At 56.6% G+C, this 23,239-nt stretch overlaps 1 protein-coding gene, 1 non-coding gene and 1 pseudogene across 3 annotated transcripts in view; 1 reads left to right on the top strand and 2 right to left on the bottom strand.

Moving 5' to 3' along the window:
• OGDH (oxoglutarate dehydrogenase) overlaps window positions 1-23,239 on the top strand; it is a 48,139-nt gene that overhangs the window by 16,827 nt on the left and 8,073 nt on the right. Inside the window, exons 3-10 of one of the 2 annotated variants that reach the window (XM_011384758.2) lie at window positions 3,694-3,885; window positions 5,293-5,395; window positions 16,387-16,502; window positions 16,942-17,096; window positions 17,198-17,344; window positions 17,732-17,822; window positions 17,942-18,121; window positions 20,822-20,950. In XM_011384758.2, coding sequence (XP_011383060.1) covers window positions 3,694-3,885; window positions 5,293-5,395; window positions 16,387-16,502; window positions 16,942-17,096; window positions 17,198-17,344; window positions 17,732-17,822; window positions 17,942-18,121; window positions 20,822-20,950 — 1,113 coding nt within the window. Of the gene's footprint in view, window positions 1-3,693; window positions 3,886-5,151; window positions 5,171-5,292; window positions 5,396-16,386; window positions 16,503-16,941; window positions 17,097-17,197; window positions 17,345-17,731; window positions 17,823-17,941; window positions 18,122-20,821; window positions 20,951-23,239 lie in introns of those variants that run through there. The other variant, XM_023525767.1, reaches the window with a different exon arrangement.
• On the bottom strand, window positions 1,884-2,002 carry LOC111733707. Its single transcript, XR_002778126.1, has one exon. It is a non-coding gene; the product is annotated as a 5S ribosomal RNA (ribosomal RNA).
• LOC111733702 lies at window positions 22,333-22,467 on the bottom strand (annotated as a pseudogene).

Consider the following 23,239-nt stretch of genomic DNA (forward strand, 5'->3'; position numbering starts at 1 on the left):
GTGGCCTCAGTGCTGTTTGGTGTTTGTTCGAGTGATGGTGTCACTTTTCCATGCAGTGTGTCCTGCACTCGTCCGGGAGACTTCTCTCAGATGCCAGGAGCGTCGCGGGGCTGCGGCCCTGCCGGTGGAGGCGCTGGCCCACTGGGGCACGCGCCTCTCCTCGTCCATCTCTGCTCGGCCAAGAACTGGTGTCTGCGTCCGGCCATCAGTCCGGCCGAGGCCACGCAGGCAGCAGGTCGATGCAGAGGTTAGAGGTTGTGACGACGGTGCTGGGGTGTGTCGTCTGTCACCGTGACCGGTGAGCAGTGCCTGTGCCTCGTGTCACGCTTTAAGGAGGAACTCCAGCAGCCAGGCCCGGTGTGACGCAAAAGGCACCTGCCCCGCACGGAAGCCTAGGTCTGACCCTGGTTCTGCCCACTGAAGGTGCACTGCATGGCTTTTGCCAAGTGTACGCCGTCCAGAACTTTCTGCACCCAGATGTGAAAGCCCTTCAGGTCATGGGGGAGGGGAACTTGCTGTTGTTGGGGTGGATGCCTCATCTGAGGGCCGGGCGGGACGGGGCACTCCTGAGTGCAGGTGCCCGCATGGTTGCCTAGGACAAGCGAGGGAGAGCAGGTGGTGGTGCGTGCAGCGGGGTGAGTCATAGGAAAGGCGGGGCCTGCGTTGCTGGCACAGGGGCTCCCAGCGGTGCCCAGCTCTCAGCAGTACCGGTATGCACCGGTTTTTTCCGGCTGCCTCCGGCTCCAGCAGGTCTCGCTAGCACTGCCCTGTGCAGTTGTCCTCAGCCAGTTACAGATCACCTGGCGTTTCCTCCTGGGCACTGCACCCAGGTCAGGGAGAGGAGGCTGAATAGCAATTGCTCCTCCCAGGGCTGGACTGGAAGGGCCTGCGCCCTCAGCCTCCGCCCTGGTAATTCCTGGCGTGTCACTTCCCCCTGGCTTTGGCATGAGGGCCCCCACCAGGTGGCGCTGTGTGCATATCCTCCTGCCCATGGTTCCTGGGAGGTGAGGGTCACAGGCGTCCTGCCCAGCCTTGGGAGGAGAACCACCCCCACCCCTGCTGCCACCCTGCTGCCCTTGTCACACAGAGCTTGCTTTTCTGGAGAGAGCACAGCTTGTGGTTTTCCTTTGCCTTTTGGCTCTGGACCCATGAGCATCTGGTGCCATCAGGATGAGGAGCCAGCATTTGGCCAGGGACCCTCGGTCCAAGCTTTCACTGTTGGGCAGCTGCCACTGCATCCCTGGACGCGTCTGCAGTGTTCCGTGAGGTGGGCACAGACCGTCTGCTGCACAGCTTGGAGCGGGTCAGGTCGCGTGTGCCACCTCCAGCAGCTACTTGGTTTTAGGGTCATGCCCTGCCCCCACCCCCCACCCCCCGGGCCCCTCGCAGCCCCAGGGCACGTGTCCAGAGCAGGACTGGGTGTGGACACAGGTGAGGGTGGGGATGCCAGCACTGGAGCAGATTTGGGGTAAAGAAGAAAGTTGATGCGGTTTGCGTGGCAGAAGCAGCTCGCTCTTGGTCTCTGCTGTGCCAGGCTGGCTCCTGCCCCACTGGCTACCATGTTGGAGGGGGGGCCCCTTGTAGGCCTGGGGGACCCTCCCAGCCGCTCCCAGGATATAAGGCACTCCCACTTGGGCCTGCTGTAAGAGCTCCCAAAGTCAGGAATGTCAGGGTATCTGGTGTGCCCTTGTAATGAATCAGGCGGGGGCCTCACCTTGCCCTAGGGAGTGGACACTGAGCTGCCTCCCCTTTCCCTCGTGAGAGCCCGTCCTCTGCCATGTTACCTTTTTTTTTTTTTTTTTTTAGGCGAGGCGACCCTTGGTTGACCTCACAGATTGCAAGGACCTTGTCAGCTTACAACCTCTTATTTTTTAAATTTTTTACGCCTACAGCGCCTGGTCTTCCTAGGTGGTCTCCCAGCCAAGTACTAACCAGGCCCGACCCTGCTTAGCTTCCGAGATCAGATGGGATCGGGCTTGTTCAGGGTGGTGTGGCCGTAGACCCGTCAGTTTCTCTTTCCAGTGGACGTAGCAGGGCTTGGTGAGTGTCGGGAGCCACCTCCATGGGGGAAGTTTGGGAGAATGGCCATAGAGTGCCCAGTCCCTTGAGGGTTGCCTGGCCTCAGGGTACATGGGACAATGGACTTTGTAGTCAGCATTGTGGCTGGCGCCAGACGGGCATCCAAGTCTCTTTCCTCCTATCAGCTGACACACTGACCATCAACCAGGCAGGTAAAAACAGGAAGACCTTGAATCATGGGATTTGTTAAAACATTAAAAATGGGTGTTAAAATGTAATTCACGTAAAAAGTATACACCCATCTCTGGGTTTTGCACGTTCACCGTGTCGCGCAGTCATGGTAGCTTCTTTTAACTTCGTGAGGATAGGAGGAGTGTATTCATAACTGTGGAATGACTCAAACATTCTGCAGAGCTCCCCGAAAAACAGTTTTAGCGAGAGGCCAGACTGCCCTGTGTGAGGCGGGCGTTCCAGGTCACAGCAGGTTTTCTGGTTTCTGACCGGCGGTAGCGGTCCTTGGGAGCCGTCCAAAGCAGGTCCGTCTGTGCCCTGGACAGCACTGGGAAGAGCCTGCCACAGAAGCCAAGGGACCGGAACCCCACATTGCCGCCCCGATCCACTCGATCCCCATCCAACCACAGGCAGGCGCGCCCGGACAGCAACTTGGCGGCACTGACCAGGAAGACGAACTCAGACTTGGTGCCGTTTCTCTCCTGGCGCTTCCAGAAGTTCATCGACGGGAGACTGTGAGGAACAGGAAACGGGAGGCCGTGTCTTCGTGTTCGCAGCCTCTGTGCCGTTGAGTGGTTTGGGTGTTGTCCTGCACCGGACTTCTATCAAGTCTTAGTTCCTCTGATCCCTGAAGTATTTTTTAAATACTCATCACATCTTCGTGTGGCACGCATGAGCTATTACAGGTCACGGTGTCTATGCGGGTTAGACATCGAATCATTCAAACACGAAATAGCCAAAAATAGCAAAAGGGGTAACTGGGTTCGTCCACGTGAGCACAGAGGTGGCTGACACAGGTGGTTACGTGCTCACAGTCACCCGCTTGCGGTCCTGCTGCCACAGACTGCGTGCTGGCACCTGCGCCGCGGACCTGCGAGGGTGCAGTGTGGCTCTCGCTTGGGGCCTGGAGCGCGAGGGGCTCGCCAGGACGCCGGAGCCCAGACTGGGAGCGGCCGCCCCGCAGTACAGTACGGGCGACACGACTTCCTGGGGGGGCTGAGCCCGGGCGGCCTCCTGTGCAGAGGCCTGGTTCTGTGTCCAGGGATGAGCACAGGGGCCGGGCGACCCATGCGAGCCCTGGGGTCCGAGAGCCCCCTTGGGCTGTTTGTTGCAGTTCAAGGTCCAGGCACTGCAGCCCCTCAAAAGGGTCGAGGGAGATGGGCATCGCCTCCTGCTGTGGGCTTTTGGTGGGAAGGCAGCCGTAGGGCGTCGTGTCCCAGGGTGAAGGGGTGCGGGAGGTGGGGCCGGCCGCCGGGAGACCCGGCCACCCTCGGGGATAGAAGCGGCTGCCCGGGGAGGACATCGCCCAAGCAGCCACCAGCCCACGGACAGGCGTCACCAGGACTCGACCGGCCTGCCAGAACTGTTCTTTTTCTGGCAGAAAGTGGGTGCTGGGTCCCGGGTGAGCAGTGGAGTGACATGTGTGTTCCTTCTGTTCTCCAGTCATGGGACATTTTTTTCCGAAACACCAATGCCGGGGCACCGCCGGGCACCGCCTACCAGAGCCCGCTGCCCTTGAGCCCAGGCGCCCTGTCTGTCGCAGCACGTGCACAGCCCCTGGTGGGTGCCCAGCCCCACGTGGACAAGCTGGTGGAGGACCACTTGGCAGTGCAGTCGCTCATCAGGGCCTACCAGGTAAGGCAGGTGGCCAGCCTCCCGCCAGCGTGTCATTAGTGACCACCACCTGCGGCATGGGGCGGTCTCCCTGCCCTGGGGCCTGGGGTCCAGACTGAAGCGTGACAGGAGAGGAGCCAGGATAGTCGCCCTCTGAGCAAGCCCTCTGCCTCCTTGAGCTCCTGCCCTGAGCCAGCCCCCAGTCTCTGTCCCTCGGCTGTCAAGGAAGGTCTGCGGGCCGCGCCAAGTCCCCGCGGGGTTCCCGCGGGAGCCGTGCAGGAGGAGGGTGCTCTCTGGGAGCCGGGTCCCCTCGGCTGCCAGCGCCCGTGTCTAGGGGAAGCGAGCCTGCAGAGGCGGGTGGGGCTGGCAGCTCTGGAGCATCCCAGCCTACAGCCAGCCCAGGTGTGTGTCCCAGGGGGTCGCTCAGCACAGTCCGGAGCCCAGACCTTAGTGCCTGGCCTGCGAATGGTTCCGAGGATGAGGGACCCTCAGCCGGACCGCGTCCTGGCTGCCGCGCGTCCTGGAGCCATGCTGTGGCCAGGCATGGGCCACCTCTGCCCTCGTACAGCCACCACGGCGTCGGGACAGGCGGCCAGCGAGGCCTCCCAGGCAGTGACATCACGGCCGTGCAGGAAGCCATGTGGGCAGCACACCTCGCCCTGAGGGGTGCTCACGGTGGCCGCCGCACTCAGCCTGTGACCCTGCTGCTCTCGCACCCTCTCACGGTGCCAGTGGCAGGTCCAGGGGGCATCCAGGGCTCAGGGGACAGACTTCAGGGGCTTCCTCTCGTCTTTGTGTTTTAAACGGTGCAGGCCAGACGCTAAAGTCCTTGTCACAGCTGCCCGTTGTCTGCCACTGTGCCCTGACCCCTCAGCAGGAACCCCGGGCCACCCCCACACTGGCTCTGTGCCGCCCGCCGGCCCTCCTCCTTCAGGAGCTTTTTCGTGGCCTGAGCTGACTGAGCATCACACTGGGCGGCAGTCCCCAGCAGAGCCCATTTCCTTTTATCCAGGGAATCGGTGAGGACCCCGAGACAGGGCCTCCTGGACTGCCGGCGGAGCTTATCCTCACGGATGCGTTTAGCACGGGCGCCCGAGGCTCGTTAAGTCAGCTTTGTCTGGGGTTCGCGGGTGCTCTCAGGGAAGGCGCGCAGGTGTGACTTTTACCCACAGCTCGCGGGATCTGTTTAATGACTGCTTGTGTTATTGCTTCCAGGTCAGGGGTCACCACATTGCAAAACTTGATCCTCTCGGAATTAGTTGTGTAAATTTTGATGGTGCTCCAGTAACTGTTTCTTCAAACGTGGGTGAGAATTAATCTGTAAACGCTAATTTTAATGTAATTTTACTTTTTTTTACCCCTTCCCTCTTTTTTTTCTCCTGTCCTCTTGTGTGTGTCCTTCCCTCTCCATCGCTGGCCCTTTCGTAGATACGAGGGCACCATGTAGCACAGCTGGACCCCCTGGGAATTTTGGATGCCGATCTGGACTCCTCCGTGCCCGCCGACATTATCTCCTCCACAGACAAACTTGGTGAGGGTCTGAGCGGCCAGCGCCGCGCTGCTCGGCGCCTCTGTGCCCCCGCCGTGGCGGCCAGGGCCGCACGGGCAGAGGGCGAGGCTCTTCAGTTTCCTTCGTTCTGATCACTTGGAATCTATCGCTGATGCAGCCTCACGAGCCTCGCGTGTTTGGGGCGAGTTATTTTTATCCCAGCTTTTCAGCCAGATTGTACGAGTTCGATTGTCTGAGTGTCAAAATTGGAAAGTGAAATTTGGGGCCAAAAAGGTTTGTGACTCAGGGAAAAAGATGATGCCCCTGGGCAGCGGGTCAGAAGGTTATCCAGTGACTCGCTCTTCTGGCTGCAGGTCCCGAACCTCAGTGCAGTGCTGCCTCTGCCTCCTGTCACGGGCCATCCGCTCCGCCACACGGCGTGGCCTGCCTGTGACAGGCGGAGTCCAGAGCGAGGACACATTGGGTCTCAATGCTTAAATGCCGGTGATCACACTGAGGAAACTGGCAAGGCGTCCCCAGTGTGCAGGAGGCACTCGTGTGGGGCACAGGTGGCCGTCACGCTCACGCGCACCCCTCCGCTGCTTCGTGTGTGCAGGGCGTGGCTGGGCTCACAGCGCAGCCGCCCCTCAGGTTAACCCTGTCTGTCACCGCGCTGCTAACCAGAGCTACAGAAATAACGACGTGATCGGTTTCAAAATGGGCGGTTTCACAGGAAACACTGTGCATGCTAATCACACTGACTACTTTCTTCCTGCCTGACGCAGCTCTGTGGGAGGGGACAGTCTCACCCCTGTGCCCTCGTAGGCGTGGCCAGCGGTAACCTGGCGGGCCAGGGCCCTCAGGTGAACAGGTCGGTCGCAGCTCTGTCTTCAGACATGCGTGGACAAGACGGCGTTTCTCTGCGCTGCCCCCACTCTCAGTCCCTTAGGGGGACAGGTTGGAGGAGCCCCTCTGAATATCATTGAATAGGGCCGGTTCAGGTCGTAGACTGTAGTTGGAGGTGACAGCTTCCTGCTTCCAGAAGTGGGCTTCTCTGTGCAGTGTCCCCTAGGGCCCCGGAGCCTCCTCCCTCTTCCCCACCACGTAGCCCTGCAGCACCCTGGCCCGACACACCTGTGCTCACCTGTCCTGAACCCTCCTGGGCACCGTGAGTCCTCCGGGCAGGGGCCTGGCCCACAGCCCTGCTGGGGGCCCTTTTCAGAGCTCGAGGTCTGCGGACCTGGCCCAGCTCTAACGTGGCAAAGCATTTGAAGAGACCAGAAGGGCCCGTGGGAGGGCGGGGTGTCCTCGCCCAGTGGCATCTGGGGGTGCCGTTCCTCAGTGTCAAAATGGACCTTTTCTAGTGGTTGCTCACTCTTGTTAAAACGGCCTGGGGACCCTAGAAGTCTCCTCTATGCCACCTGCAGCTGGTCAGGCCAAGCAGTGCCACAGCGACAGGCCCGGACAGGGAGCCTGGCAGTGAGGACTCAGGCCTGTGGCACTGCCCAGCGCCCCAGCCCTCAGCTCCTCAGGCAGGGGCAGCGCCTCTTTCGTCCTTTCTAGCTCTTGGCCGTCGCAGCCTTGCTTTACGTCCCAGTCTGGAATGGTGTCTCTGAGAGTTTGTGCTTCTCATGGTGAGAGTGGACATTGCAAACCAGGGACACACAGCAGTGGCCCCAGAGCCTCCTAAGCTCATTGGAGGAAGAGACGCAGCCGCCTCTGGCCCAGAGCCCTTCAGAACCACTCAGAGAAAGTCGTGAAGCAGCCCCCCTTTGCAGAAGAAAATACATTTTCATCCCAAGAATTTGAAATAGTGTGACATAAAGGTTATCAATTCTTTCTTCACGAAGGTGCGGAATCGCAAGTAGTGTCAACCCCGAAAGTACGAGAGTCTGAGGGGAAACGCGCCGTGGTGGGCACGGGTCGAGACAGCAGCAGCCCTCGTTGGCCAGGTTGTTCAGAACTCAGTTACCTCCTCGGGATGGCACCTGCAGCCTCCTGAGCCCCGCCAGGGCGAGGGCTGGGCGACTGTCGGCGGTCTTGGGCAGTGGTGCTGGACTCTCTGGTAGGGAGACTCAGAAACGGGGCACGCGGTAGGGTGACATGCCAGGTCTCGTGGTGGTCAGTGGCGAGGATGGGGCTGCGCCCGAGTAACGGGACACGGCGGCGCAGGAGTGGGCCCACGTGTGGACTGGGGGAGCACGTGGCTGTGAGGGGTCCTGGGTCCTCTGCCGCTGCCCAAGCCCGGGGCCCCCACGCCTCCTTCGTAGGTGTGGGGAAACAGGCGGGAGATGCCCACGGCCACACGTCAGCAGGCCCGGGCGGAGGCAGAATGCCCGTGCGCAGCGGAAGCGGGCCGTGGTCTGCTCAGTGTCTCCAGCAAGGCGCCATGTGAGGGGGACTTGACTCTGGGAAGTGCCGGCCTAGGTCCTGTGCCAACATCTCAGACGTTCCCGGCCCCTGAAGTCGAGGCCTGCCCCTGTCCATGGGACAGGACACTGCGTGTGGGATGGCGCTGCGGGCGCAGCAGCGGGGGGTTGGGGAATGGGGGCCTTGGTGCACCCTGGCTGAGCTTGACCGTCGGCACTGGGACGCGCTCTTGGGTGTGGGGTGCCTTCTCGATCGTGCCCCGTGGCCACGGCCCAGCACCCCGTGTCCAGCAGACACGGCTCTCACGTCTCCACGGGCCGGGCGGGGCGACCTGCGCGCTCAGAGCCCGGCGGCCGGGGCATCTGCCCTTCCTGCCCTCTGGTTCGTGTCTGTTCTTTGCAGTTTATTTTAAAAATACCTAAGTGCAGACGCCCCCTTAGCCACGGGATCTGTTCCAAGATGCCCAGTGGGTGCCCGAGGCTGTGGGTAGAGCCCAGCCCTCTGCAAGCTGTTGTCCCCTGTGCACAAAATTGCGATGGCGCTGGTTTGTAAATTCGGCACAGTGAGATGACCGACACCGGACAAGGAGACGGGGCAGTTGGGACGGTACTGCAGTAAAAGTTCCGTGAGCGCGGTCCTGCTCGCTCCGCTCACCAAGACGACTGCTCGGTGACGGGCGGCGTGACCCCGCTGGGCGTGGGGACGAGTCACGTTCTGGGTGGGATGGAGCCGGCCACGCAGTCTCATCACGCTACTGAAAATAGTGTGCACTTGGAAACTTACAAGTTGTCTACTTCTAGAGTTTTCTGTTTGATATATCTGGGCCAGGGTTGACGGGGGATGACTGAGCCCACAGAGGAGGGGACAGCTGTAGAGATAGAAACAACAGCAGCCACGTGCCCGGCACCCTGGGAACAAGCGTGGACATTATCACGTTGCCTTCTGGTTTTTCACGGAGATGGTGCAGGTGCGGCCCCCAGGGACGGGGCGGGTGGGGCAGCGACACCGGGTCCTGTGTCGGGTTCCAGGGCAGGAAAGTGGAGCCTCCATCCCGCCTGGGGCAGAGCCGCTGCCGCCCGAGGCCTCTGGTGGGTGCTGTTGTCCCCAGCAGCAGGAATGAATCAGTTCCTGCCAGGTGCGACACAGCCTTTGGTGCCCTCACGAGCAGGACGTGACAGCAGGAGCGGGATGGCGACCACACTCTGCCCCTGGCCCCATGCACCCTGTCCCACGGCCCATCAGACCTGGGGAGGAGCTCTCCCAGCGCGAGCCTTCCCCTCGGCCGTCCTCCCCATCCTGCCCGTCCCCGTGCCCCTCCAGTGTCTGTCTGTCTGCGTGTCCGTGCTCCCGCGTCCTGCGTCCCGCGCGCCGGTGCCGCTGGGGGTGTGGCCCTGACTAACCCGCCTGTCTTTTTCTCCCGCGCCCTGCGCCCCCGCCCTCAGACCTTGCCGTTTTCCAGGACCGACTTCGAATGCTCACAGTCGGAGGTATGGACACATAGCCTCTGCTTACCGGAGCTGAGGACGCGCCCGGACGGGACGTGCGGCTTTTCCAGCATGCTCTGGGGAAAGTCGGCACGGCACTGTCACGTGCTCTGAAGTCTGATTGTTGGGAAATATGTGTTTCTCTTGCCATTTAGTTTTTAACTAGCAGGTAGAGCTGCTTCTCTGTCACGTTTGTTTCCGTCCATTGTGTTCTGAGAGCATCTCCACCTCACATGTGTCACCATCGCTTGGCTGAGCTCCCGTGGGGGGACTCGCTCGCTCCTGCCGTGGCCGCCCCGCCCGCCCTCGCCGGACTCTGGATTCCCTCAGGCTCTGCGCCCGGGACAGGGGGCCCCTCGGATCACCCCACGTTAGAGGGACGACGGAAGGGAAGCGGAGGCCCCTCAGCGACCCTGGGTTCTGGGCAGAGCACCTCTGAGGAATCCAGAGTGCGCGCTGTGTCATCTGCCTGCTGTCCCCCTCCATGCTCGGCGGCCCAGAAGCTGCCTTTCCCTCCGCCTCTCATCGTACCTGTGGGACCCCGGGTTGGTCAGCTCACGATTTCGAGATAACTGTAGACTCGGAGGCAGCAGCTAGGAGTGACAGATCCGTGTGTCTTCCAGCCAGGTCCCCAGTGATCACCCCTCGTCAAGCACAGCACATCGTCGCAGGTTGCCGACACAAGTGTGTGTCTGTCCCCACGGGGCCTTTCCTGCTGCCCCTCTGTAGTGACACCATGTCCCCTCTGCCCCACCCTTGTGGAACCCCTGGCCACCACTGCTCTGTTTTCCGTTTCCATAACTGTCATTTCCAGGATATTACGCAAATGGGGTCGTGATGTGCGATGTTTGGAATTGGCGGTTCCCGGTCAGCGTGATTCTCTGGAGTTCCATCTGGGTGCTTTCCTGTCAGTTTGTCCCTGTCGTTGCCTGTGGCCTACTGTGGCTTTAACCGTTCACTTGTCCACGGACCTCGGGGTCGTTTCCTTTCGTGGACTAACGGGGTCTTTTGAGTTGCAAAAGTTCTAAAGTCTGGCGGATGCCACGTGTCGGCCTGCCTTCCTCGGTCGTGCTTTCTGTGTCGGGTCACGAAGGTCCCTAGCTCGACCCCAAAGGTTTTCTCCTGTGTGTTTTTCTAAAGATTTCATAGTTTGGCATTTCCGTTTAAATCTAATTCATTTTTAGTTAATTTCTGTATAAGACAGGAAGTCCAAGTGAAGGGGTTGGTTCTGGGTTTTTGGGGGGTACCTGTGGGTGTCTGGGGGCTCCAGCACCAGCCACTGTGAAGGTTGGCTTCCCCTCAGGGACTCGCTTCTGCACCTCTGTCAGAAATCAGCTGGGCGGATCCGAGTGGGTCTGTTCTGGGGTCCACTGTTCTTTCCTTCGGTCTGTGACTGTTACCCACCGGTGCCATCCTGTGTAGACTGTTGTAACCGCTGCACTTGGCCTTCCCTTCTCAGAACCGTCTTGGCCGTTCGGGGTCTTGTCTCCGTTTCCAGGAAAGCTCGCTGACATCTGGTGGGAATCGTGTTCAGCCCACAGATGAGTGTCGGGGCGTCGACAGGTGTGCAGATCTGCAGCCTCCCTAGCTGCTCAAGACTTGACACCTCCCGTCAGCCTTGTGTACTTTTCAGCACACGAGGTCCGTATGTGTTTTGTTAGATTTACACCTAAGTGTTTCTTTTTTCTTTTTGATATTAGTGCCTATGCATTCGTCACTAATCGTTAGAAGTAACAGTTGACTTTTGTGTCCCTGTTACGTCCTATGACCTTGCTGAGCTCACTTAGTCTAAGGGCTCTTTTTTTTTAGATTCCTTAGGATTTTTCTATGTAGGCAATCATGTCATCTGAAAATAGAGACAATGATTTCTTCCTTTTCGATCTGCGCCTTTTCTTTTCGTGCCTGCTGTGCCCTAGCTGGGACTCCCAGCACTGGGTGAGTGAGTGGGACAGTGAACGCCCTGCTTTGCCCCCGATCTCAGGATGAGCGCTCAGACTCCACCGTTAAGGTTCACGTCAGCCACGGGTTTTGTAGATGCCCCATCAAGTGGAGGGGGTCCACCTCTGCTCCTGTTTTTTAATTACAATTGGGGCTAAATCTTGTCAGTTACTTTTTCTGCATCTCTTGATGCGATCGTGTGATTTTCATCCTTTAACCTGATGGAAGAGTGGATCACATTGATTGATCTTCAAATACTGAACCAACCGGTCCTACTGGAGTAGGCCTTGCTTGGTCATGGCATATGCTGCTTTTTGTGGATCGCTGCATCCGTATATATTTTCTTGCGTTCGTATTCATGAGGGATGTTGGTCTGTAATTTTCTGTTTTTGACTGTCTTTGTTCATGATATCACGGTAATTCTAGCTAGCTTCATGAAATGAGTTCCGAAGTTTTCTTCCGACTTCATTTTCTGGAGGAGATGGTGTAGAATTGCTGTCAGTCCTGTTTAAACATTGGCTAGGATTCTCCGGCAGAGCCATCTGGGTTTGGAGATTCCTCTTGCAGGAGCTTTTTGTTGATGAATTCCGTTTCCCGAGTCGCCGTAGATCCGTTCGGTTGCCTGTTTCCCGTCGGGTGAGTGACAGCAGTTCGTGTTGCTCTGGGCGCGTCACCTCAGTGCGCATGCAGGGACCGTCCGTCGTGTTTTCTTAGCGTCCTCTCGCTGTCTGCGGGGTCCGCACTGGTGCCCACGCGGTTCCTGGCATCGTCGATCCGTGTCTTCTCTTCTTCTTTGGAGCCGTCATGCTGTTGGTCTCAGAACCAGCTCCTCGTTTCACTGATTTTGCTCTTGCTCTCTTGTTTCCAGTTTCATCGATTTCCGCTCTACTTCCTGACTTCTGGTTCCTTCTCAGCTGGGTGGGGCTTTTCAGTGGTGGGAGCTTAGATGACTGGAGACGTCCCTGATGCGCCTGCTGCCGTAAACGTCCCTGTCGGAACTGCTGCAGCTGTCTCACAGGCTTCCATGTGTCATATTTTTATTCGGTTCCACGTATTTTTTGATGTCCCTTGAGATTTCCTCCTTGACCCATGGATTATTTAGTTTCCAAGAATTGCGAGATTTTTCTTTTATTTTTTGTTACGGATAGTTTGGTTCATGGTGGTTGGAGAATGCACCCCGTATGATTTCAGTTCTGCTTAATTCGTTGGGGTTTTTATGGCCTCGTGTGTCATCTGTCTTGGCATATTTTCCACGGACACTTGAATGTGTATCCTGTTGCTGTTGGGTGACGTGTTCTGTAAGCGCCCGTCAGGTCCTGATGGCTGACCGTTGCTGAGTCCTATATCCTTGCCAGTTTTCTCTCTAGTTTTTCAGTCAGTTATCACGAGAACAGTGTTGAAATCTCCAACCATAACTGTAGTTTGTGTCTTTCTCTTTCCAGTCTTACCCGGTTTGGGTTCCCATAGTTTGCAGCTTGGTTGTTTGGTGTGCATACATGCAGAATCGCCGTCTTCTGGGTGGATCGACCTAGTATGTAATGTCGTCTTCTGACTGGTCATTTTCTTCGCTCTGATGTCTACTCTGCCTGATGATTATACAGCCAGACACACCTGCTTTGGTTTGATTGTGTTTATGATATACTTTTTTCCATCTTTTTACTTTCAGTCTGCCCTCATCATTGTATTTGAAGTTTCTTATAGATAAGCATATTGTTGGGTCCTTTTTTGTTTTTTTAATCCACTCTGCTAATTGGTATATTTAGATCATTTATATTTAATGAAATCGATATGTTAGGACCTATGACTATCATTTTATTCTTTATTTTCTGTTTGTTCTCTTTTTCATTTTTTTGCTTTTTTCTGACTTCCAGTGTGTTTTTAAGCCTATGTTTTTAAATTTCATTTTTATGTATAGTAATTTTGGTCATATGTCTTTTGTGTTTTTAACCTTTTTAATGGTTGTCTAGGTGCGACATCATATATACGTATCTGTCACAGTCTACTGGTGTCATCGTTTTGCCAGTTCAAATGAAGTTTAGACACGTACCTTCCTTTATACCCCCTCATTTCCTCTTTTAGAATGTAGTTGTCTTACATGTTTCCTCTACATAACGTTTAGAACCACATCAGCCAGTGCTATAAAATTTGCTGTGACCGTCAAACAATTTGGAAGACCCAGCGGTGAAGGAAGTCTGTTTTATTTACCCATTTTTTGCTTTCCACATTTCTTCCTCCCTCCCCATGTCTAAGATTCCTTCTGATGCCATTTTCTTTCTGTTTAGAAGGAACTTCCTTTCACCATTCATTTAGGTAGCAGGTTCTCTTAGTTTCTTTCATCTGAGAATGTCTCAATTTCCCCTTCATTCCTAAAGGTTATTGTCACTAGCTGTAGGGTTCTGGAGAGACAGCTCTTTCCTTTCAGCTCTGAAAAGTGTGGTGCCACTTCCTTTGGAGTCCATGGTTTCTAATGAGGAATCCATTTGAGTTGTTTTTCCCTCCAAATAAGGTGTCATTTTACTCTGTTTTCAGAATTTTTCTTTAATTTTCAGAGGTTGAATTGAGCTGTGTTTTGGCATGGATGTGTTTGGGTTTATCCTGTGAGTTCACTCGGCTTCTTAAATTTGTGGGTTTACGTCTTTTGCCATATTTGAGAAGTTTTCAGCCATTATTTTCCAAGTCCCTTTTCAGCCACCTCCTTTCTCCTCCCCCGTTGGGATCAACATGAAAGTGAGATATTTTTTCTAAGGTCACATGTCCCCAAGGCTTTCTTCATTCCTTTTCCAGTAAATTTTCTCTCTTCTCTTCAGATTGGTTAATTTCTAATGTTCTGTCCCCAAGTTCACTGATCTCTGCCCCGATTCTGCCACTGATCCCACCTACTGAGTTTTAATTTAGGTTATTACATTCACACTTTCAGATTTTCCCACTTGGTCCTTCTTTGTATCTTCCCTTTTTTCAGACTTTCTATTTGCTGAGTCGTAATCTTTTTCATTTGTCTCTCGTGTCCTGCTGAAATCCGGTGAATCTGAGGTAATTCTAACGTCGGTGTCCTGTTGCTGTTCGCGTTCAGTCTGAGCTGTTCCTGGTTCTTGTTAGGAGTGATTGCATTTTGAAACCAGGACATTTGGGGGTTAGGAGACTTGGCGTCTTAACTTCAGTCTCTGCTACAGCGGTCCCCTCTGAGCGTGCCCTGGAGGGAGGCCCCCTCGTTATTCCCGGGAAGGGACGGACGTCCTGGTCCCCCGAGGCCTCTGCTGACACTGGGTGGGGGAGCAGGCTGGCACACTGCCTCCTGGGGGGGATGAAAACTTGGGCCCCCTCTTGGGCCTTGTCTCAAACCTTGGATGGGGTTGGGGGTCAGAGCACCACAGCCTGGCGAGGGCGTGGGTGGGCTTGCAGCGCTGTGTGTTTGGGCGAAGCGGGCAGTGGGTCTGCCCGGCTGGGCTGCCCCTCCCCTGGTCCTTCAGCAAGAGCAGCTTTTCTTGGTGTTTGCTCTCTGCACCGGCAGGAGCCCCAGGCCGTGGGTCCTCACTTCCAGGTCCGGGACCCCCTGGGTAGTCAGCCTCCTTCTCCACGTGCAGAGTCGTCCTATCTGTGGTGCCTGAGGTTTTAGCTGCACTAGGTGAGGGTGAGGGAGGAGGACATATTCTCCGCCCTCCCGGAAGGCAAGGGCTAGAATTTAATTTTTCTAATGACCGGAGAACTCAGAAGCAGGGCCAACGGTTTTGAGGTTCAGCAGCCAAGAGGGACCTGTTCAGGAGGATGGAAGTGAGAAATCGCACACACGGTGAGGCCGAGGACGCGTCCTGCTGAAAGGTCGTGGGAAGCCAGGTTCTCCACACACTTCTGTCACGTCCACGATCCAGGTGTCGCCACAGTGTGTGCATGCTGGGCTCTCCTGAGGCCCTGATAAGCGTTCTAGGGAGACACTCGGCTCAGAAAATGCCCCCGCGTGGTTTCGGTTTTCCCGTAAACACCGGAGCCGGGCTGTGGATGGCCAGAGGCGGGAGCAGCACCAGGCGCTCGTGACGGGCTGTGCTCGTTCTCGGTAGGATAGCAGCTGGACTCGTCGCCGAGCTGCACGCAGCCGGCATCCCATGCCCGGACCCAGGAGGAGAGCCAGGCTGCTGCTGTTTTACCGAAACAGAAAGTATTTGAAATGTAGGCTTTGCTTGTAAGGCTCAAACTGCGTGTCGTCAGGACAGACACGTTATGGCTGCAGTTGTCACCGAGCTGCCTGCAGGGTAGACTCCCGGCCACCGTGGTGAGCTCTGGGCCTGGAGCCTGGGACTGTGCACGTCTCAGCCTCCGAGACCAGACACACAGCCGTGTTTGTAGGCGGCTGCTGGCGCCCAAGCCAGGGGCAGGCGTCCATCCAGGCTGGGTGGGGGCCGACCCTAAGTGTCACCTGACAGGTCCCTTCAGGTCCCTCCCCCTTTGAGAATTATCACAATAAGAATCCAGCACATGATGCCCGAGAAAGCCCTTCCATCACGTTCCTGTCAGGTCGAAAGACGGTCTCAGATGAGGCGGCCTGGGGAGCCGGCGCCCGGAAGTGGCGGTTACTGTCAGCCTGTCTGAGCGTCGGTCAGCGGCAGGTGGCGAGTGTGTAGTTAAGCGGTAGATCCGTGTCAGCCCTGGATCGGGGGAGCAAGAATTGGGCCTGTGTCTGCGAGGACTGTGCACCGCGGTCTGGCCTGTGTCCCCAGGAGGACACCGCGTGCCCCTCGCTCTGCGGCCCGCAACTCTCCCACAGACCAGCCGCTTCTTGGTGATCGTCCCTCACTTCTCGCCTTTCCGCTTCCTCTCACTCACCGCACACAAACATTATCTCAGTATAAGACACACGTGACCTGTTCTATACTAGTTCCTCATCTTCTACCTCCTTAACTCTCTGTCACTGGCTTTCTGATCGACCTACCCAGTGTCTTTTCAAGCCAAAATTGGTTGGTGTCTTTGGGACCTTGTAATACTTTTTTCTCTGAATTATGACTAATTGGCGCACTGGACTGGCATACACATGCATATGAATCTTATTCTCACTTGCCTATGACACCTAGTAATATTCTCAGCTTCTGTTTGTTGCTAAATTTTGTGTTTTTAGCCGTAAAATGTTATTTTCCCACATAGCAGAAGTTTTTATGATTTTTCTCTTCTCTCTCCTCTCCTCTGGGGAGTCCCTTCCCCTTTCCATAAACTGTGGCCCCCGTGCGGCTCTGCCCGTCTCTCCTCGCCCCGCAGGGTTCTACGGCCTGGACGAGTCTGACCTGGACAAGGTCTTCCACCTGCCGACCACCACGTTCATCGGGGGCCAGGAGCCGGCGCTTCCGCTGCGCGAGATCATCCGGCGGCTGGAGGTGAGTCCCACGTGGGCAGGGGGCCTCCCGGCCAGGCTGGGACTTTCTCGATCTTATACTTTTTAAAACGTAAGGGAAATGGAACTTTTTCCTATTCGTGGTTTTTCTTTTTGCATTCGGCCATAGAAAGGGGAAAATATGTCTGTCGTTCGATCCTCCTGGGACCTGACTTCAGATTGGGAGGTCTCCAAGGCGAAGCATGAGCCCGGGCTGCTCGCCCCTCCTGCCCGCCCCTGTTCCCTATTCTTTCCCCACTCCTTTTGGGACTCGGGCACTAAGCCCGCGGGGCACCTTGCACACACACACACACACACACACGGAGCTGGCCTCTGCCCGTCACAGTGGGCTCTGGGGTGTGTGTGGAAGGGAGGCCCTGTCCTCCAGGCCTGTGGTTGAGCTGGCAGCTGACGCAGCTGGTGCGTCCCATCTGTGTGCACAGATGGCCTACTGTCAGCACATCGGGGTCGAGTTCATGTTCATCAATGACCTGGAGCAGTGCCAGTGGATCCGGCAGAAGTTCGAGACACCCGGGGTCATGCAGTTCACCAATGAGGAGAAGCGGACGCTGCTCGCCCGGCTCGTGCGGTCCACCAGGTGCAAGCCTTGTGGGGTGGGCCTGGTGACCGGGTTGGGTGGCTTTGGGGCATGGCATCAGGCCTGTGACTTGCTCCTTGTGGCGGCCGGGTCCCGTGCAGGTTCGAGGAGTTCCTGCAGCGGAAGTGGTCATCCGAGAAGCGTTTTGGCCTGGAAGGCTGCGAGGTTCTGATCCCGGCCCTCAAGACCATCATCGACAAGTCCAGCGAGAATGGCGTGGACTACGTCATCATGGGGATGCCACACAGGTACCTGCCTGCTCGCCCTCCCACCCTCGCCCCCCAGCTCCAGAGTGTCCCCTACCTCTGCACTCACTGTCACACCCAAGGCACGGTGGTTTCAGACAGCACCTGGGCCTGGCGCTGTGTCTTATAAAAATGAAGCACAGATGCCCTTGTCAGGGTCACAGCAGAGAGAGGCTGACCGAGAGGGAAGGGCACTCGATGCCACGAGCAAGGCGGTTCTGCTGCCCTCCTGCCCGCCGGGGCTGTGGGTGCCGGGCGAGCGGAGCCCGCGTGTCCCATGTCGGCCGTGCTCCCAGCTCCTCCCGGACAGCCAGGCAGGCGCTGCCTGGCCCCGGGGGCGGAGGGCGTGCCCGGGGCACGCTGTGGCCCTGCTCACCCCGTGTGTCCCAGGGGGCGGCTGAACGTGCTTGCGAATGTCATCCGGAAGGAGCTGGAGCAGATTTTCTGTCAGTTTGATTCGAAGCTAGAGGCAGCTGACGAGGTGAGGTGCCCGGCAGCCCACACCCCTCCGCGTGTCCTGGGCAAGCCCCCATCCTCCCAGTGGTGGGTGCAGGGCAGTCGGCTGCTGCCTCGGACTGGGCCTCACTGGTCGCCTGTCAGGGCTCCGGGGACGTGAAGTACCACCTGGGCATGTACCACCGGCGGATCAACCGCGTGACGGACAGGAACATCACCCTGTCGCTGGTGGCAAACCCTTCCCATCTCGAGGCCGCCGACCCCGTGGTGATGGGCAAGACCAAGGCTGAGCAGTTCTACTGCGGGGACACCGAGGGGAAGAAGGTGAGGTCACAGGTCCGGGTGGCCTTGCGTCGGCGGGCTGTAGCGGTGTCGTGGACGGGCCCTGCCAGGAGCAGGGGCCGCGTCCCACTGGCAGGGGCGCTGCCTCCGCTCTGCGTCTGTGGAGCAGCCCGCTCTGCAGTGTCGTGTTGGACAGAGGCGTTTTCGCTGAGTGGGAGGCAGGGCCTGGGCAGGCGCCTAGGCTCACAGACTGGTGTGTGTGGCACTGGCGCAGGCGTCCGCATGGCCCCGTGGGCGACAGGTCTCCAGGTGCGGGACGTGGGTGCTGAGCGCTGGCCGGCCTGCTCTGCACAGAAATCTTGATGTTTGCAACTTGCCCAATTGGCTGTCATGGTAGAGGTGTGTCTGGTGGCCACGTGGTTCTCCTTCCCGGCCCCAGAACTGCTCAGGGTGGAAAATGGCACGTGTGTGAGCGTCCCGCGGGGCGAGCTGGCGGGGAACTTCGGGGGCAGCAGGATCAAGGCAGTCGGAGTGGGCGCCGTCATACCTCACCGAGACGGCAGCGGGGTCTGGGGACGTTCTCTGGAGGTGGCAGGTGGCAGAGATGGAGGCAAAGTGGGGTACTGCCCACAGACGCTCTGGGGGGTCAGATGTTTCAGAAGCGGGATCGGGGATCCATCCACGGGGTTCAGTTTGAGGCACGGAAAGTCCGCGCGCCCTGTGCTCGAAGGGCTCGAAGAAGAGGAAGTGCTGTCAGACGGGACGAGGCCGGGGCGGCCTCGGAGACGCGCCTTCCTGCGCCACAGAGAAAGTGTCTGGCGTTTCCACTGTCCTTGGTGGGACATCGGGAGCCAGGGAGGGGGCTGAGATTTCAGAAAGCTCTGTGTGACATCTTGACATAAATTACAGACAAAAGCCATTTGAGCAGTGTCACTGGGAATGCTGAGGACATCCCAAAAAGGAATGGAGTGCATCTTCAGTGATGGCAGCTGTTGTCCTGTTGGGGGGGCGGGCCAAGGGTGCTACTTCTCCCTGGGTGGTCCAGACATCTATTTCAGGGAGCGGCCCTGTCCCCCACGTACCCATGCAGACAGCCCATCCCTGAGAGCCCCCCCAGACCATCACAGCGGCTCTCCTCACTCCTGTCCCAAACCCCAGGCATGACCTGGCCTCCGTTAGACCCACGACTCAGAGCTAGAGGGCGCCGTGGGGCCCTGAGCAGCTCCGCAGCCGAGGCTGGGCGTGTCCCCAGCCTGCAGGGCCGAGCCAGCCCATTGGGCTCAGGGCCGCATGGTCCTTGGGCTGCTGTGGGCTCGCAGCAGAGACTTACTCCTTCCAGGGTCCAGAGGGGCCACGGGGCACTGTCAGCACACCGGGAGAGGGGACCTGAGGCAGCTGGGCTAGGGCGCAGCCTCTCCAGATCAGGGGGGACAGTGTAATAACAGCGGAGACAGGCCCTGAGGTGCTGACAGGACAGCGAAGGCATGTGATCAAGAAGAAAGAATGTGGCCGCCGGTGACCTTCCACCCAGCAGCATCCATCTGGGGCCTGCAAAGCTGCACCCTGCTAGGGAGGCCCCGCACAGATTCGCCACTGTCCGCTGTCCCCAAAGGCAGGGCATATGGGGTTCTGCTAAAAGACTTAGATTTTGTTCCTGAAAAGTACTCGTGGACCTTCTCTTCCTGGCACTGGGGACCATGGTGGTGACAGGAGCTAGTGAGCATCCAGGAGGGGGTGTGACAGGGATGTGGGACACTGAGCCGGTGGGCGCTGTGTGGAGGGCGGCGAGGTGTCGCACCATGTGGGGGGGTCTGTAAACGTGTGAGCAGGTAGGCACAGGAGGGCTGGACTGAGGTCGAGGCAGCACAGCAATCCTGTGCAGATTCGGACATCCCCACGTGAGCACAACCCTCCACGTCCGTTTTGTGGCTCTGCCAGAAGCATCTGGAAGCGACCATGCCCCAGTGAGCAGTGAGCACATGCACCCTGCTCTCTGCTGCAGCCCATGGGCTCCCCAGGGAGACATGTGATCACGGGGCTAGGCAGGAACGGCACCTGGTGAGCCCCAGAATCCGTGCCACACCCGGGACAGTGCAGGGGGCACAGTGACAACCAACACGTCGGGGTCTGTGAGCACAGGCTAGTGCAGGGAGCAGAAGATGAGGGGTGCTCCGATGCCGCCATGCAGACGTGGGGTGGCACTGGCACCACGGGGGGGCAGGAGATGGGGGTCCTCACAGCACGGCCATAGCCTTGCTACCCAGGACAAACAGCGACTTTAAGGGAGAGGCAGGCGGCTGCCTGTCAGGTGAGGGAAGCGAACATCGCTGGCTTGGAGCAGGCCCACACGGGCATCTCCCGGCGAGCAGCTCCCCATCCCTGCGTCGGGCCACAGAGGACCCCCAGGACCCAGGACCCTTCCAGGGTGTGGAGAAGGACGAGATGTCAGCGGGAATGAAGGGGGTGGCCCTAACGCAGCTCCCCATGCACCCAGGGTCTGGGCCAGTGCTGCCTTCAGGTGGGTCCCGCATGGCACGTTCGGGGCTGGGTGTGCTGTGCGGCCGCAGGCCCGAGGCTGGAGGGGTCCTGGGCTGGCGGTCTCCTGCCATGTTCTTTCTAAGTCGGAAATTACTTCAAAAAAACATTACGTGAAAAGCAGACTGCAACTCGTTGTCCAGTGGCCCTTGTGGAGGTGGTTGTCGGGACCATGCTGGACTTGGGGTCTTCCTTGCGTGTCTACAGGTCATGTCCATCCTTTTGCACGGGGACGCTGCATTTGCCGGCCAGGGCATCGTGTACGAGACCTTCCACCTGAGCGACCTGCCATCCTACACGACTCACGGCACCGTCCACGTGGTCGTCAACAACCAGGTACCTGCTCTTTGCCGCAGGGGAGGCCCTCAGGCCGCCGTATCGGGCTCCTAGCCACACTGTCCCGAAGGCACTCTGCTCAGGTCTCTCGCTCAGAGTGACACCACTCAGCTGTTCGGAACGTCCGTGGTTTTCTTACTGTAAAAAAACTTGATGACACAGAGACTCAAAGTGGAGAAATTTTCATTACCCTGTTTAAGATAGTGATGTTTAGAATATTTTTTCTAGACCCACAAGAGTATATAGATGGCTATTATTTTTTAAAAAACTCGGATCACACCCACTTCTTATTTTCTCACGTCATTGTCATATACTCTTAAAACGAGTTTAGTGGGAATATCCATTATAGATTGCTTCACAGAATACACTTGCCGTGTTCTTAGGCTTTTAGGATTCTCATTTTTCCCTGTTTCAGATAAGGCTGTGATGGACGTTCTCGTAAGTACATATTTCTGCACACCTCTGCTCCACGTCATTGTTATTTATCTGTTATTTCCTCCGCCAGCCATATCCAAGGGTGCACGTCACCAGCTCGTGTGAACTGTCGTAGAATAAATGTGACCGCTCTGCGTTTCCCTAAATGCTAACGGCATTGGCACTTTTCCGTGACACTAGTCGTCTGCTTGTCTTCTTGTATGAAGGGTTTGTTGAGAGTTTTGCCTAGGGGCGGTGGTGTTTGTTGTTTTATTAAAATTTGAGAGTCGTCTACTGATTCTGGATGCAAGCCTCGTCAGAGATGTGTTTTGTAAAGATTTTCTCCTAGTCTGGGGTTTATCATGATCATTCCCTTACCAGTATCTTTCACAGAGTACAATTTTTATTTTGGTGAAGTTCAATTTATGAATTTTTTCTTTTTACGGATCGTGTTTTTGGTGTCAGATCTAAGAAAACTTTGCCTTACCAAGGTCACAGATTTTCTCCGTATCTTGTAAAAATTTCTTAGTTTTGTGTTTTATATTTAATCTATGCTACATTTGGAGTTTTTTTCTCGCTCATAAATATCCAGTCGTTCTAGCACAGTTTGTTGAAAGGACTTTCTTTTGTTGAAATGAGGTGACCGCGAGCACGTGGGCCTTCGTGAGTCTGTCCTTTGCCAAACCACACTGTCTTGACCCCGTAGCTTCGTTGTGAGGCTTCAAACCAAGCCGTGTGCGTCCTCCAACCTGGCTGCTGTCCTCAGCCGTTCTGCCTTTCCGGATGGTTTGCTGCGTCACGAGAGCTTCAGAACCTGTGTCCATCCCCGCGGAAACTCGTGCTGTGTCTTGATGGGAAATGCGCCGAGTCAGTAGGTCTGTTTGAGAAGAATCACAGTCAGAACAGGGCCGAGCCCTCCAGTCTGAGAATACAATGGGTCTCGCCACTTAGATTTTCTTTTTTTTTTACGCCTAGAGCACCTGGGCTTCCTAGGTGGTCTCCCATCCAAGTACTAACCAGGCCCGACCCTGCTTAGCTTCCGAGATCAGCCGGGATCGAGAGATCGGGAGATCGAGCGTGTTCAGGGTAGCATGGCTGTAGACTTAGATTTTCTTTTGTTTGGCTCATAGGTATTTTGTAGTTCTCAGCACACAGATCCTGCACGTGATTTGTTAGATTTATACCGGAATATTTTATTATTTTGGAGCTATTAATAGTACTTTAAAATTTTTTTCTAATTGTTACTAGGATATAGAAGTAACTTAGTTTTACATTTTGTACAACTTTATTAAACTCAAAAACTTAGGTTTTTCTGAGGAGTCTTTGGAATATTCTGTACAGATGTAATCGTGTGGTCCAGTTGGAGAGTTTATTTCTTCCGTTTTGGTCGGTGTGTATGTGCTGTGTGCTTCTTTTCCTTGCCTTACGGCACTGGCAGGGAACGCATCACAGTGTCACGTGGGCGATGTGCAGGCCCTGTCCCTGGCCCCAGTCTTAGAAGGGAAGCGTTCAGCCTGTGGTCTGACCTGGTGATAAACGGGGCGCGGGGCTGTGGGGTTGTGTGGGTGTCTTTTGTCAGGCAAGGGGACCCCCTTCTGTTCCTAGCACGTGGACAGAGAATCGGGAATGGACATCGACTTTCGTCATATACTTCTCTGCATCTCTTAAGGTGGCCGTGTGGTCTGCTAATGGTGGTTGTTTTCTGAATATGGAATTTTCGTGTCTGTTCCTGAGAGATGTTGGTCTGTAGTTTTGTCCTACCGTCTTTCTGGTTTTGATATTAAGGTGATACTGGCCTCATAAAATAAGTTGGAAAATGTTCCCTCCTCTTCTGTTTTCTGGAAAAGTTTGTATAGAATCGATACTATTCGCTCT

The sequence above is a fragment of the Pteropus vampyrus genome, unplaced genomic scaffold, assembly GCF_000151845.1.
Source record: "Pteropus vampyrus isolate Shadow unplaced genomic scaffold, Pvam_2.0 Scaffold620, whole genome shotgun sequence".
Taxonomy (NCBI): Eukaryota; Metazoa; Chordata; class Mammalia; order Chiroptera; family Pteropodidae; genus Pteropus; species Pteropus vampyrus.